Source organism: Pseudorca crassidens, chromosome 2 (assembly GCF_039906515.1).
Source record: "Pseudorca crassidens isolate mPseCra1 chromosome 2, mPseCra1.hap1, whole genome shotgun sequence".
Classification (NCBI taxonomy): Eukaryota; Metazoa; Chordata; class Mammalia; order Artiodactyla; family Delphinidae; genus Pseudorca; species Pseudorca crassidens.
Window position 1 is genome coordinate 31,518,759 of NC_090297.1, and position 16,401 is coordinate 31,535,159.

General features: G+C 41.8%; 1 protein-coding gene across 20 annotated transcripts in view; it reads left to right on the forward strand.

Annotated features, from left to right (window-relative positions):
* The window catches only part of MACF1 (microtubule actin crosslinking factor 1), a 341,804-nt gene that overhangs the window by 99,610 nt on the left and 225,793 nt on the right, over positions 1-16,401 (forward strand). Inside the window, exon 1 of one of the 20 annotated variants that reach the window (XM_067725588.1) lies at positions 941-1,310. The exons of 18 other annotated variants lie outside the window; for them this stretch is intronic. In XM_067725588.1, coding sequence (XP_067581689.1) covers positions 1,202-1,310 — 109 coding nt within the window. In that variant the 5' untranslated portion in view covers positions 941-1,201. Of the gene's footprint in view, positions 1-940; positions 1,311-1,427; positions 1,518-16,401 lie in introns of those variants that run through there. One more of the 20 variants, XM_067725592.1, reaches the window with a different exon arrangement.

Here is a 16,401-nt window from a genome sequence, read left to right on the forward strand (position 1 = left end):
CCCATAGTTTTGCTTTTCTAGAATGTCATATAAATGGCATCACACAGCACGTAGCCTTTTGTGTTTGGCTTCTTTCATGTAGCATAATGCTTTTGAGATTCATCCATGCTGTTGTATGTATCAGGAGTATGTTCCTTTTTTATTGCTGGGTTGTGGTCCATTGTATGGATGCACCACAGTTTTTCTTAGTTCACCAGTTGATGGACATATGGGTTGTTTTCAGTTTTAGTTATTCTGAATGAAGCTGCTATAAACATTTACGTACAGGTTTCTGTGTGGACACGTTTTCATTTTTCTTGGGTCAGTATCTAGGAGTGATACAGCTTGGTCATCCTGGTATGTATATGACTGTTTTCTAGAGTATTTTCTAGAGTTGCCAATTTCATCCCCCACCAGCAGTGTATGAGAATTCCAGTTGCTTTATATCTTGCCAGGACTCTTAGTTTTATTCATTCTACTGGGTGTGTAAGTGTTAAAGTGTTTCCAGTTGCTGCTACAGTGTCCATATCAAGTTTTCATTTGCAAGCAGGCTTTAGTTTTGTTGAAGGCATTCTTTTCTGTGGAGCTTGTTCTGCACGTGATCCTCTCTGTGGTGATGTTTGGGTCCCTTACCTCCTCCTCCCGGGTTGTGGGTGTGGAAGGGTTGCCCTCCGACTAGGCCGGGGAACTTGTGGACACTTACACATCCCTGCGTACTTCGCCTCCTCCCTGCAAGTGGTTCCCTAGTGTTTCTGCAACTTTTTTCTTCTGGCTCCATCCCAGCCAGGCTGGGAGAGGAAAGTTAAGAGTGTGGCGTCCTCTGACAGCCTCCCTTCTTGTAGAAGGGTCTGAGGCTTGTTTGTTTAAGCTGAACAGAGGATGCCAAACATAGAGTTTGAGTCAGCTCAGCAGTAGCTTAGACGCCCCTTTTTGCTCTCCTGGTTCCTCCTTCCCTTTCCCCTCCCCCTCTGGCCAGTTGTTTCCTGGGCTTTGTCTGAGACACACTGTAGAGTTTTAGTCCCCATCTACTACTGCCTGCTGTAAAACAGAGGCGAGATGGAGGAGAAGCCACCAGGAAGTGTCTGACAACACTGAGCTGCGGGCCTCTGCCTCTGTACTGATAGTACAGGACAGCAGTAACCTCAGGAGAAAGGCATTTAGAGTCTGCGCTGAGCTGTGGGCTTGTGGCTAATTCAGGGGAGGAGAAAGGACGGGCCTGGAAATGCCTCTCTTAGATTCGTCTTATTTGCCACCAACCATCTTTATTTTGACGCACATTCTTGGAATTGCCGGTGTTCTGTACTGGAAGAGATGTGCCAGAGGCAGAGCAGGTAATGGGTGCCCAGTGCTTCTTGAAATCTGCTGTGGGGCTTTCGAGGGTGGGGTAGATGACGGAGGCCTTCCCAGTTGCCTTCCTTAAAGGGCCAGTACAGCCTCTGGGCTGGGTGCTGTCAGACCTGAGTGCGTGTGGGATTTACTGAGGAAACCAGACTGTCCTGGGACCAGTTTGGGACCTGGACCCTTTACTGTTTTGTGAGGTTCGTCTGGCTGGAGGGTGCTGGTTGGATGAGGTGATGTCTGGGCTGGAGGCTGAGGGAAGTGGCAATTGTGCTGACTTTTGTCCTTCCTCAGAGAATCAAGCCCTTCCATTCTTTACTTTCTCAGTCTCAAAGTGGTTTTTGATCTTTTTTTTTAAAAAAACAAAAACAGAGTAACTCTGTCACCCTCCTTCAGGTGTAAATGTGGGAGAACTTGTGGGGTTAGAGAAGTTTCTAGATTTGGTGTATATTTGGGTGAGAAAAGGCAGAGGAGGAAAGGTCAGTGAGAGGAAAGGGTCACAGGGTGTCCTTGCTGAGGTGCATTTGCGAACACGGGGGTGCCTCTGTTCTCTTTGATAGGGTTGAAACTGTTCCTTTCCCCTCAGGCAGCTACACAGTTTACTCTCTGTGTATCCAAGCCATCCTGCATCCTGTTCAATGCAAGGAAGTTAACTGTTCTTTCCCCCAGGCGAATATTTGGATCCTGATATTAAAATTTTTTTCTAAGTGGTAGCAGACCCCCCACCCCCACCCCTTATTATTTGTTACATTATATTTCTTTGGCTTCTAAATGCCCAGTGCTGGGATCAGCCCCGTGTTTAGCTGATTCTAAATCTCCGTAGTTGAGGAATAGTAAAGTCCAGCTTTTGCTGGAGTACACCCTTGGATCTCAGTGCCTTTAGTCCTGTCTTTGTGACCTGCTTACTGCCTTCAAGCCAACCTATTGAGACACTTGTTACTTGTATCTTACAATTAAGATGGAGGTTTGATGACATTACTTAGTATCTTATTAGAAGTTCATGAATGCTTGACAGAATTAGAATTAGATTCAGTCATCCCCCAGTGTCTTTCCAGTAAGTCCCAGAAAAGCTTATGACTAAATACTCAGATCCCAATGTGTGTCTGTATCAGCAAAAGCAGACGGACATTTAGAAATATGTTTGCTTGTGTAGTGGTGTGTTTTAAAAGGTAGCTCAAAGTGGCTTTCCTGAAATGTAAGCCTGTATTTGAGCTTATAAGGAAAGGAGTAGACAGGCATGAGTTATTTGGCTGTATATACTGTGTCATATATAATGAGAAAGTAAATATTATTTAGGCAAAGGTTGCTGCTTTCATTTTCTTGTGCATTATGGTAATGGCATTTCTAAACCACTAGTTGATTAATATTTTAAGAAGTTTATCCTCAGTATAGGATTTGCTATTGAACTTAGAAGTCGTAGCCCTATCTTTGAAGTGCTTTCTTGTTTATGTTTTAGAATATTAATTTCATAAACAGCTGTAAATAACATTGAAATAAACAGAAGAAAAATAGATTGTAAAAGCTTTTTATTTTTATGAAACAATATTGATTCTAGTACCTAATAGTTACATTGGGAATGTGCTATGTTCAGTTTATCTGTAAAATTAGAGCAGTGGTTTTTTTAATTGGAGAGTATGGATTCTAAAACTTTCACAGGAGTACTTAAGAGCTTCTGTACCCATTTTATTTTAATTTCAAGTTTAAGATGTATTTTATCTGTTAAAGTGTGTTTTTAAATGACGTGTATACTCTACTGTACTGCCAGTTGGACATCACCAGAATAAAGTTCCTCCGCCATCTCTGTATACTTGATTAAAAAAGGTGAAGATTGTGTCTTCTAGTCTGGTCTTTTTTTTTTTTTTCTTCTTCTTCCCCTAATAGGAGGTGTGTACACTATTGCAGAACATACTGTACCACATAGGTCCTGTGCCTAATAAATTCTAGGCAAGTCTCAGGTGTTCAGTCCTTAATAGTTAGTGGGTAACACATTGTTAAGTGATAACATTGTAATATTGGCTTAGTGTGTACCACAAGGTTTTGTGCTTCTTGTTCTACTTTTCTAGTCATATTATAGGATGAACATAGTTTTTAGATATTGAAGGTATTTAACTTTGAAACAAAAATTTCTGCAGTTCCTTCATGCTCTTGTATTAATTTATTTGAATAATATCCTGAGGTTACAGGCAAACTATGAAACTGTTACTATTTGTTTCTATTTGTATAAAACAGTTTTTTAAAAAATGGTTCCCTATAGTAAAGCACAGTACAGAAATAAACAAGATGCTGAGACTGATATAACTGTAATTCAGTAATCTCTAATTTCAGTCAAAATTACCTGATTGGTTATGTCATTTGGCTTTAAAATAAGTAACATAAATTTGAATGTATAAAATTGATTTATGCTATTTAATACTGAAATTATATGTTGAGTTTCATGTAAGATTTGTTTAAAAAAGTGCTCTGTCGGGCTTCCCTGGTGGCGCAGTGGTTGAGAGTCCGCCTGCCGATGCAGGGGACACGGGTTCGCGCCCCGGTCCAGGAAGATCCCACATGCCGCGGAGCAGCTGGGCCCGTGAGCCGTGGCCGCTGAGCCTGCGCGTCTGGAGCCTGTGCTCCGCAACGGGAGAGGCCACAGCAGTGAGAGGCCCGCGTACCGCAAAAAAAAAAAAAAAAAAAAAAAAAAAAAAAAAAAAAGTGTTCTGTCAGAGTTGAAAACTGCTAGGTTCCTTTTAGTGCTACGGTTCTAAGATACAGTGTTCTAGTAAATCTTCATTGTGTTTGTATAGATTTCAGATTTCTTCCCTTCTTAAAGTTGATAACAAATTCTATATTGCTCTTAGAGCTGGAAGGGACCTTACATATCAACCAACGCAACCTCTCACTTAGTACCACTCTTGTCAGAAGTTATTCTTCCTTTGCATGAAGGCCTTTGTAGAACATACAACCGATGGACTATTTGTTATGTTGGTAATGGAGAAGTTCTTTTTTAATCTGAAAGTTGCCTCTTTGTAACTTACGCCCATCAGCCAAGTTCTGCCTGGCAAAGATCTAGTATACCGATGGTCCCCAACTAGATTGGTTCGACTTAGATTTTTCGGCTTTAACGATGGTGTGAAAGCAATATGCATTTAGTGGAGATCATTCTTTGAATTTTGATCTTTTCCTAGGCTAGTGACATGCAGTACCTAACTCTCTCCTGATGCTGGGTAGTAGCAGCAGCCGCAGCTCGCATTCAGCCATGTGATCATGAGGGTAAACAACTGATACAACCATTCTGTACCCATACAACCGTTATGTTTTTCACTTTCAGTATGGTATTCAGTAAACTGCAAGAGTTATCCAGCACTTTATTATAAAATAGGCTTTGTGTTAGATGATTTGCCTAATGTAAGTGTTCTGAGCACATTTAAGGTAGGCTAAGCCAAGAGTTGATGTTTGGTAGGTTGGATATATTAAATGCACTTTCGACTTTGGATATTTTTAACCTGCTCTGGGTTTATCGGAATGTAACTACAGCATAAGGAAGATCTGTCCTCCCTCTTCTAGGTGTCAGGCTTGCTTATACTTGAAGGCTATCTTTGCTAGCCTAGACACTTCCCTTTCTAATACTACATACAATTTCCTAACCCCTTATCATTCTAGTATTCCCTTTGGACAGTTAAATTGATTATTTTTGCTTTGAAAATGTGGTGGCCGTGTGTGTGTGTAGAGAGGTGAGGGGAGTACAGCAGGAATGTGGGGAAGGAATCTCTGATTACTATTTCTTAGCTTTCATTTGCTATTTTTTTCTAGGTGTTAGGAGTCCATTGGTGAGATCTAGTTATATGATATTAAGTACATGGCTTTAACAACGGTGTTCCCAAGTCACCGTCTCTTCAGCAGATGTAAACAAGAACAGGAAGACACAGTTTGTACTGAAGCCATAATACCTGTAAGACAGAATTTAGCACTCCCTTAGTATCAATACTTGGAATTTCAAATAGCTTTCAGTACACCCTGTCCACACTTGCATTCACATATATTATCTCATTGTTCCCCAAACTTCCTACTGTTTTAGCTTGCATCATCATTTTTCTTTTCCAGGACTGTTGAAATAATGTTTCGCCCATTCTCTGTGTTCCCTCCACCCTCTCGCCCCTAGTCTGTCTTCTACCTGTAGCCAGAATGATCTTTCTAAACTACAGAGCTGTCTGTGTCACTCTTCTGCTTAAAATCCATTAAAGCTTTCGTTCTGCTTTTAAAAGAAAGTTCAAACTCTTCATCGGGAGATAAAAGGGTTTTCATGATCTGCCGCCTGCCTATTTCACTAGTTTCACATCCTGTCTTGGCCTTACAAGCAGTACTCAGTACTCAAGCATCATTTAAAAACTTGTAGATCACTACCCGAAATGCCTGTATCTTCTTTTTAACTAACAACTTGATGCTTGTCCTTCAAGATAAGTAGTTATCATTTCTGGAGAGCCTTCCTTGACTGGAATAAAAGTTCCTCTTCTGCGTTCCAGTAGCATTCTGTTAATACTTCCTATTCAAACCCGTGTGGTCATCTTGTTCAGCTTGTTTCTTTCCCCACTAATTAGATTTTATTAGACTGTAAGATCTTTAAGAACAGGAACTCTTACTCATCTCAGTTTCTCAAGTGTCTGTGACAAAATAGATGTCAGTGAATGTTACTTGAACAAATAAATGAAGGAATTAAGATATCATTAGATTAAGCTGTAACAGGAACCATACCCTGTTCATGTGTTACTTACAGGGCTTGGCTTAGCTTGATGTGTGGCCTGAGGTGAGTGCTCAGTATAGGTTAGCTGAATAATATAGAGTTGCCCTGTGTATTAGTTTATCAATATCCATGTCATGGTAGTGTAAATAGGAAAAGGGCTTTATTTATATACTTGAGAAGAACATTTGAATTTTTTGTTTGTGAAAGGACAGACTAAGGTCTTGCTTTCTTTATCTGTAAAATGAACGAGTTGGACAATCTAATCTCTTAAGGTTCTTTCCATTTCCAGCATCCCACTAGGAGGACCAGCTATAATCCCTGGATCTGGACCATATGGAGTACAATCTAGAATTGTACCATGCCTTTTTTTTTTTTTTTAAAGCAGCTCCATTACACTATTGAGTCTCATTAACCTAAGACAAGTTATAAAATGGCCAGACCTCGTGCATGAACTGTTGTTGTCTCCCCTCCAGAGGCTGCTGTTCCTTTGGTTTTCTTGAACCTTCAGCATAAGACTTAAAGGCATCCTAGTTAAATTTTGTCCTATGAGATTTGGTGTAGATTTTTGCAGTTGCTTTGAATTTTAATTCCTCCATTTATGACTTAGCTGTGCATCCTCCGTTTGTAGTACCTAAATTTTGTTACGCATGTAATAGACATGCAAATATTTAAACAAATGGTCATATACCTAATATATCTTTGCTCAAATAACTAAAACAATAGGTGTTGTAGTCAAGATGTAGTCTTTTTCTTTCCTTAGCTATTTTTTGCTAGATTGTTCAGTATGTAGGAAGACCACTGAACTTCGAGTCAGAAGATCTGGATTCTAAGTCCTGGCTTTTCTGCTTACTACTATGTGATGTTAGGTCACTTAATTCCTCTGGACTTCGAATTTCTAATTGGCATGAGAAGAAAAAAGACTAAAGTCTCTAGTTTTTTGCAATTCTGGCAGTACGATTATCTGGCTGACACTTGGATGTAGTATGGAATTGTGGTTGAGAGCTTGCTGAGAGTCTGGGGTCAGACTGCCTGTGTTTTCATCCTAGCTCTGCCCTTACTGGCAGAGTGACATTAATCTGTCTGGGCCTCTGTTTCCTCATCTGTAAAATAGGGTTAATAATACTGCATGGTTGCTTTGAGCTAGTTCTTAGAATATATTCTGCACATGGTTAAGGACTATATAATTGTTTGCTATCATTATACTTTTTTTTTTTTTTTTTTTTAGCAAAACAAAACAAAAGATATCAGTGAAGACATTGCACTCTCCTGTGGGCTCCTGGGACAAAATATAAATGCTTATTTTTACAGTTGGGAATTTAAAAATGTGGTAGAAGCCAATGTGGAAGTGTTTAAAAAGTTAGTGATATATTATGAATCATTATCTCACACATTAGAAGGAAAGACTACGTCTGCTTTACTAGCCTCAATAGTGGGTGATTTTGATGTTTTAGGAAATAAATTAAATGTATAGCTTCAGTTTTCTGTACTAGTAAGAAAGCCAGTAGCTGTAAATTCTTAGATAACTTCTAGCCATGTGTGGAAATATTGGCTTGAATCTCTTCCTTCCATTCAGCATTTTAACGAATCTGCAGGTAGCAGCCAGATCCACCTTTTCTTGCCTCTCACATCTCTGGACTTCTAGTGAACTATGAAATGGCTCAACATTGGGCTAAAAAGGAAGTGGACTGGCCCGGTTAATCACTATACATGCTGATTTCCTCTGGGTAATTAAGAGCTGACTGTCCTCATCAGGGTCCTCTCTTTCCCGTTAGCAGCGGCTTCCCTTTTGAGGCTCAGGATCTCCTAGGATCCTAAAGGAAAGGCCTGTCTCCTGGTGGCTAGACTGACATTGTCCCCAAAACTCTCTCCTACTGTACTCAGTCTATAGTACCTTCCGGGGAAATAAGTTCTGCCAAAATGCCAGAGGAGTGAGAAAAAGGGCACGCTTTGGTTCACCTTCCTTAAACCTTACCCAGTAATGATTATTTTGATTTTTGGAGACTGTGAAATTATTTAGTATTTCTAGAAGTTGCTCTACATACTCATTTGGGATATGCCTTAAATCTTCAGTTGGCCGCAGGTAAGTGTTTTTATTTCTTAACTTGCCAGGAACATTCTACCTCCTCATATATGTAGCTTCCCTACCCCAGTTTAGTTACTCTGGTTTAGGTCCCTCAAAGACAGCAATGGTGCAGCAGGAGGCCTAGCTTCGGAGCAGGACAGATGGGTATGTAACTTGGTCTAGTTATTTAACCTTTTAAAAGTAACTTCGTCTCTAAAATGGAACTGATAATACCTTTTTTTAGAGAATTGTTGGGATTAAATGAAATGATATTTAAAGTTTTTAGCACATTGCCTGTGAACTAACAGTAGGTGATCAATTAATTTTAGCCTTAAAATTAATTAATTGGGTTATCGAGTGCCTTCTAAATGTGTTAGAGACTAGGCTATGAAGAAGACAGTCCCTGCACTCAAGGAATTTAAAGCTGATAAAGGAAAAGGTTACTAAATATGAATCAGGAAATCTTTATTCCCTTTTATTCTCTCTTCCCTATTTTTTATGCATTTCTTTTCCTAGGTTAAGGTAAATTCTAGGAGGACCCTTCCTCCAAGAGTGACCAAGGAGACTCTAATAAGAGGAACAAACTGAGTAGAGTTGTCACAGGTTATCGGGGTGACTGGGAGCTTAGTCAAGGAGGGATAAAGTCAGCTGTTAGTCCCGTTATTAGTAAGTAGTAACAGGATTATTACCAGTTTGTAGGTGGGAGAGATGCCTAATAGGGGGTAAGGAAACTGTCAGGGAACTGAAGCAGGTCACAGGGCTTGTTTATACTGTGTGACCTGCTAGGTAAACTTGTGTTTACTTTTTTTCCCACTTGCAGTCTTTTGGGCTAATTTCTGGAAACCTGCTTTCCTGGGTGCTGCCCCTCCCTCCCTGTCTTCAGGAACGGGATTGGAAGTAGCATTAGCCTGAAGAAGTTGTTCTATTTAGGGAGCTAAAGCAGAGGGCCAGTGATTAGGCCCTTATCTGCAGTGGGGCCTTTCTGAGTGGTGTGGGGACAGGATCAGAGCATCTGTCCTGACATCAACAGAGGCTCTGCTTTTTCTATTCCCTGGTTGCATCACAATTATGAAGAAGCACTGATGGGTCGGGCCATCTGAATGAAAAAGCCCTTCATTGTGTTTCTTCAGCATTCCAGTGTCTGGTACAATTAGCCAAGACTCAGAAAACAAGTTGGACAAACAAGCAAGCAGCCTTCCACTGAAGGATAAAGGGATTTCTGGCACAGCTGAGTTAAGTGCGTTGACTGCAGAGACAAAGTGGGAGGGTCTGGGAAGAGGAAGGTGCCTTTGGGATGACATTCCTGGCTGGATGAGGGGAAAGAATGGAGCAAACAAGCAAATCGTATTTTTGAAGCTGATGAAATCTGCTGTGCCAGATCTCCTAGAGGCTGGTTGGGGCTGGGCTACTCTATGAGGAGGTGGAATCACTGGGGAGAGACTTTTGACTCTTTGGGCAGCTCAAAGTCGGAACATGAAGCTCCCTGTGGACTCTAGGAAATCCGTTGGCAGCGGACAGCGTGTGGGCTTGCCCCGTGATAGCCTCCCCGACCGTGGGGCTTTTTCAGTTGGTTAACACTTTACACACACTTCAGCCTGAGAAGAGTCCAGCCCCAGCAACAGGTTGTTGGGCAGTGGATGCACTGGGCCTGTCTCGGCAGTTAAGCCATTTTACCTCACCAACCCTCCTGCAACTGTCTCAGATTCACCGGGTCACAAGCTTCTGCTCTGCAAGTGGAAGGTACCTCAAAGACCGGCTTCTGCCTGCGCAGGCTTACTCACTCACTAACTCGGCTGGACTTCTGCATCCGAAGCGCCCACCTCGCCTGCTGCTGTTGGTCTGAAAACACTGAGCTAGCTGGTGGCGCTTTTGAATAGGATGCCTCTTGCATGAAGACCTGGACCCAGTTTGGAAGTGCCCCAGGGAGGAGCTTCCTCTCTGACCTCAAGGGGAGGGAGGAGGTCAGTAGGAAGTGGTGGGTGGAGCCACTTCTCCGAACTTCTGCTGTCTCTGTTCACCTCGAAGCCTTTTTTAAGGAGCTGCAGGGCGTGCACAGGCCCCTAGCCGGAGCTTCTTTGGCACACCTTCCTTCTAGGCAGGGTCAGCAGACGCTGGCGACATGTGGCCCAGTTACCAAGATGAGCACGAGTTCAGCACCCACCTGGTTTGCCGCATGTGCTGCATGGGTTAGTACGTGAAGTTTTTTTCCTTGTCTGGGCCTGAGGATCCCAAATAGCCCTTACTCTCACTGACTCATGAGAACGCATGGGCTCTGAAGCCTTGGAGGCGTTACAGCTTTGGGGCTTGTTAAAACGTGCAGTGGGAGAGACTGGGGTGCCCGGCTTTCTGGGGAACTTAAGCTTGTAGTGACTGGCAGTTAAGAGCATGAGCTTTGGGTGTGGCACTTTTTTATAGAGACTGAATTCATGCTCATGCTTCTGTCTGTATCAGGAAACCACTTTTAAGTTATGTTGCATAGTTCTGAAAGTCCAGGGCGTATTTTTAGGAGAAGTTGGTTGGTTACAGAGTCCACCTCTGAGCAGACAGGATTGTGGGAGGAGGGGAGGGTGGAGTCATGACCCAGGTTTCCTCTTTGGGGCTGATTGCTAATTCTCTTACGTTTACTCTCTTGCCAGCTGTGAGGAGGGAAAAAGGCTTGAAAGTGGTCTGGGGATGGGGATCTTAGGAAGAGTTGGAGGCTAGGAAAAGAGTCTTGTTGGCTTAGATCTCTCTTGATAAAGGAGAGGAGTTCATTTAGATAATGTTCTGTGACCTTGAGCAAGTGGCCTAGCCTTTTTTGGCCATAGGTTTCCTTGGCTTCCAAACTGGAGGGTGTACAGACTGATGCTGGAGGTATCGTCATCAATTTCCAGTAAAATGGAAAAGATAAGGAAAATGTAGTGTGCTTTTCATAAAGATAAACTTATTTAAAGAACCTGTCCTTTATTCTGAAAGTGCCCTTTCTACTTTTTTGATGTTAAAATGTCCATTATTTTATGAAAGAATTGTTGTCAGATGGTAGTTTGTTTTTAGATATCTTTACTTAGCAAAATAAAAAGTTGACAACTTTATATTAGGTTTCCTAATTTATTTTGGAATATTTACCCGTTTGTGAAATCTAAGTTTAGGAACTACTGGATTGATACTACTACTACTATCTTTTGGTTTTGTGTTCTTAGTCTCTAAAGCAGAACAAAATTGTGACCCAAACAGGCAGATTTTCACTAAAATTGAGATTGCTGGTTGTTTGATCAAGAGGAGACCTCAGAAGAAATCTCAGAAGGGGAGTAGCAGAGCCAGGGTTCCGATCCTGTCTCCTGACTGCTAGACTAGTACTGCCAAATTTTTAAGTGCTTTCTGAGAAAAAGGGTTGGTACTATAATAATGTTTGGGCACAAGGAGTAGCAGTTTTAGTCAGTTACTGCCATGGAGTCTAGCTTTTTATCTTTCCAGTATCATTGAGATTCCTTCCCTGAGATCTAGAGGAAAGACTCTCCTGCATCTGAAAATGCTTAGAGATAGAAGGGCCCTTTTTCTGTAATCAACAGAAAAGTATAAGGAAGTCTTGAATCTTTATTGAAATTTTCAGGGCAAAACATCATTCTCCTAGCTCATCCTACTCTGTTTAATCCCCTGGACACACACACACACACACACACACACACACACACACACACACACACACACACACACACACACACACACACACACACACACACACACACACACACACACACACACACACACACACACACACACACACACACACACACACACACACATTGAAATAGGCCCTAATTCATACAGTCATTATGAGGAGTATATGATATTAAAGAGCTTAGCTCAGTGCAAGCTCCTCTGCTGATTTTTTTTTTTTTTCCTCTGCTGATTTTGATATTGTTGATTCACAGTTGGTATTTGGAAACCATTGACCTAGTCCAGACTCCACACTTTATAGATGAAACTCAGGCTCACAGAGGGCAGATGAGTATCCTATAAGGTAAGCCACAGAGTAGAGGCTAGGAAATCCAAGTTATAGCCCTGATTCTGCCCCTCTGTAACCTTATCTAAATTCTTAAATCTGGGCTTTGATTTCTTCATCTTTAAGATGATTTTTTTGAGGATCATTAACCCCTATATCTCTTTGTATCTGTGAAGTATTTTATTTTTTCTGAATGTGATACTCCATTAAATATTCTAGAAGCTATTGTGTTTTTCTCCCTCTTCCCTTCTCCGTATAAGCCTCTCGTTCTATTTCTGTGGCTCTTTCTTTTGCCACCAGGCTTACTACTGGCTTATTTCTTTATCTGACTTCTGCCTTGTACTCTCTGATTCCCAGTAGGGCAAAGAATTATTGGTAACAAAGTTCAGATTTTCCTAAGAAATAACATAAAATTTTAATTTTGCACTGAAGTCCCTAGTTATCACTTCCCTAAATTCCCATGTCTCAATCCTCATTGAGACATTCTGAGTCTTCACCAAGTCTTGGTGACAGATACCTTTCATGAATCCCTATTATAGTTATAGTTTACACCTCTCCTCTTCCCTTCATTATAGGACTATATTGTGTTGCCTTCTGATAATTTCACAGTGGCAGGAGAGTGTGGTGGTTAAAAGTCCATGACAGACTTGGATTTGAATCTCAATTCTACTACTTAGTAGCCATGTGACATTGGGCAAATTATTAATAAGCATTTCTGAGCCTCAATTTGAACTATGAAATGAAGATAAATAATGTGTACTTGATAGAATTGTGAAGATTAAGTCAAATATCAATACTAAATGAGACAGGCCTTGCACAGTGCCTGACACAGAGTAAACACAATAAATATTGAGGTCATTCTTACCTCCCAAAGTTGACTTATATACTTCTAAGGAAAGGAATCATTTATAATACTGGTGCCATTGTATATTATTGGTAAACATTTTAATTGCTTGATCTCCACTTCAGACCATTTTCTTTGAGCTCACATTAAGTGGTGTGAAGTCTCCTGGGTGTCGATGTGGCAAGAAGAATTTAGAAAAGCTGTAACTGTGGAAGAGACATCTGAATGGAGATCCCTGCTCTACGCTGAAAAGCAGTCTTTTAATTATCATTTGAGAATATTTTTTAGTCTGACTTTGAAAATACCATCATAAAGTATCCATATAGATACAACCTTGGCACACAGTGGGCTCTCACATAGTATATATGGTTAAATAAATGAGCATTCCTGAGTGCCTCCTATTGTCCTAAATGTTGGATATTTAACGAAATTTAAAACATGGTTCTTGACTCCAAAGAACTAAAGTTCAGATAGAGAAATTGGATTTACATGTAAAGATATCTAACAATAGATTTTATATATTCGGTGCCAAGTAAATTAAATAAACACAGGCATCCAGAGATGGCTGGGATAGCCAGAAAGGTGTGAAGGAAGAAGTTGACTTCAGCTGGACCTTGTAAGGAGGCTCTAAGTTAGATAAAACAAGAAGAGAGGGTAGATATTTCAGTAGGGAGAAATAGGTGAACAAAGGCAAGAATGTGCAAGGTATGTTTGGAAACTGAGATCAGAATGGTTGCAGTTGAGTCATGCAGGGGAGAGTCTAAAGATAAATTTGGAAGAGTAGATAGATTGTAAATTTCTTCAGGTTAGAGGCCATGTCTTATCTTTATCTCTTCCAACCACCTAACACATAGTGAATAAAAACTGGAATTGAATTTCAGAGGGTTGTAGTAGGCAGTAGAAACAAAGGACTTGGGCTTGAGCCTCTGGTCGTCTGAGAGCCACTAAAGGATTTTGAATAGAGGGGTAATACGAGCAAAGTGGTGATTTAGGAAGACTTGTTGAAATAGGCTCGCCGTACTACCTGCCGCGGCCTCAGCTATCAACTGTTAGCATCAAATCTGTATCCTCAATTCTGCCTGCTCTTCTGAACTCTAGACCTGAGGTTCCAGCTGTCTGCAGGAAGGGCCTGCTGACATCTCATTATGTTTCTTCTACTTTACCCAACCTATCCTCACCCAATCTGTGCCACCTGTTTTCCTTATCTCCAGGTACCACTCCTCCCAGTTGCTGTGACTGGAAACTTTTTTTTTTTTTTTTTTGTGGCTGCGCTGGGTCTTCGTCACTGTGCACGGGCTTTCTCTAGTTGAGGCAAGCGGAGTCTACTCTTCGTTGTGGTGCGCGGGCTTCTCGTGGTGGGTTCTCTCTCTTGTGGAGCATGGACTCTAAGGCACACGGGCTCCAGTAGTTGTGGCACGTGGGCTCAGTAGTTGTGGCTCGCCAGCTCTAGACACAGGCTTAGTAGTTGTGGAACACGGGCTTAGTTGCTCCGCAGCATGTGGGATCTTCCCGGACCAGGGATCGAGCCCGTGTCCCTTGCATTGGCAGGCAGATTCTTAACCACTGCGCCACCAGGGAAGTCCCTGTGACTGGAAACTTTAGAATTATCTTGAATTCTCCCTTTCCTTAACATCTAGCCAGTAGTTAAGGGCTATTGTTTCTTCCTCTACATTGGGGTGGGGATCTGGCTGCCCCTGCCCTATTCATGCTCTTAGATTTTTCTTGGTCTGTCACACACAGTAGGCCTCTAATTGCTTCTACCTCTTAGTGCGTCTCTGCTGCAGTCTGGCCTTCCGTCCAATGCCAGATTAATCTTTCCAAAACACCCTCTGGTTCAAAAAATTTCAGTGGTATCCTTTTATCTACTGAATTAAGTAGATGCTCCTCATTCCTGCTCTCTGGAGTGATGTGGTCTCAGGTGACCTTGTTAGCTTCCCTTCTCATTACATGGCTAACTGTATGCTTTGTGTAGCCACACCATTCCTTCCAGTGTATCCTGTGTACTCACATATCTCCAAGTCACTGCTCGTGCTTATTCTTCACTTTGGAATTCCTTAACCTCTTTTTGGGCTGCCAAAATCATACTTGTCACCAAGGTTTACTTCAGATACCACACCTTTCATGAACTCTTCTCCTATGCCTCTGTCAGAATTAATCAGCTTTGTTTATCAGCATGATTTTGTGCAGCTTGTATCTGGTGTGCTATTTTCTTGGTGTTATTGTTAATTATTTATTTACATATTGGTCTCTGCCACTAGATTGACCTCATGTGGTCAAGGAACAGGCCAATTCCAACTTTCTATATATTTATTTCCCTTTTGTTTATTTATTTAAAAGATTTATTTTTTATTTATTTATATTATTTACTTTTGGCTGTGTCGGGTCTTTGTTGTGGTGAGCGGGCTTCTCTCTAGTTGTGGCGTGTGGATTTTTCTCTTCTCTGGTTCAGGCGCGTAGGCTCCAGGGCGCGTGGGCTCTGTAGTTGGCCGCACGTGGGCTCTAGTTGAGGCATGCGAGCTCAGTAGTTGCAGTGCGCAGGCTTAGTTGCCCCGCGGCATGTGGGATCTTAGTTCCCTGACCAGGGATTGAACCCACATCCCCTGCGTTGTAAGGTGGATTCTTTACCGCTGGAGCACCAGGCAAGTCCCAGGTATCTCATTTTTAGATTTTCAGGTGGTTGGTGCTTCTTGGGCTTCTTGAACCACTTGTAATTTTTCTGTGGCCCTCAGGGAAACAAGCAGAGGCTCTTCTCTCTTTGCTTTTTTAATGATTCATGATGTTGTGTTGGGCTATGTTGGAATAGAACACAGAACTGTTTGCCTCAAATGCAGGCTTTCATTCCGACCCCAGGCCTATCCTCAAAATGCTCCAAGTAGAGTAGAGTAGGACAGATGGACAAGCAAACTATGATACCTTGAAATAGGCACAAGAGGGAGATCACTCAACTAGTGTATATAAGGGATGGAGGAGGTGATAGCTGAGTTGAATGCTGAGGAATGAGTAGTCAAGGAAATGGGGGAGCTGTCCTCCATTGGCAGAGAGAACAGTGAATGCAAAGCATGGAAGTGTGAGAGCACATGCCTCATTTGGGCAAAACGGTACGTTCGGCAAGGCTGGAAGTTAGAGTTTTTATGAAAGGGTGGAGAGGGAAGAGTGGCCACATCATATGGGGCCTTAGATCCCAAGCTAAAAAGTTTAAATACTATCCTGAATGCAGGCATCAGGCTTTAGAATCCAGCAGAGCTGGGTTCAGACTTACCTTGTGATCTCCGACAAGTTACTTAGCCTCTGTGGGCTTTATCTTTCCAGTAAAATAATGCCTCTCAGGGTTGTTGAGCATTGGAAACAATATATGTAAGGTACTTGGCATATAAGTAGAGACTTGGTAAATGTTATCTGTTAATATTATTAGGATAAAGATTCAGTGTGGGCAGCATTGTCCACAGTGCCGGCAGCGCTGAGGAGGGTGGTGTCTT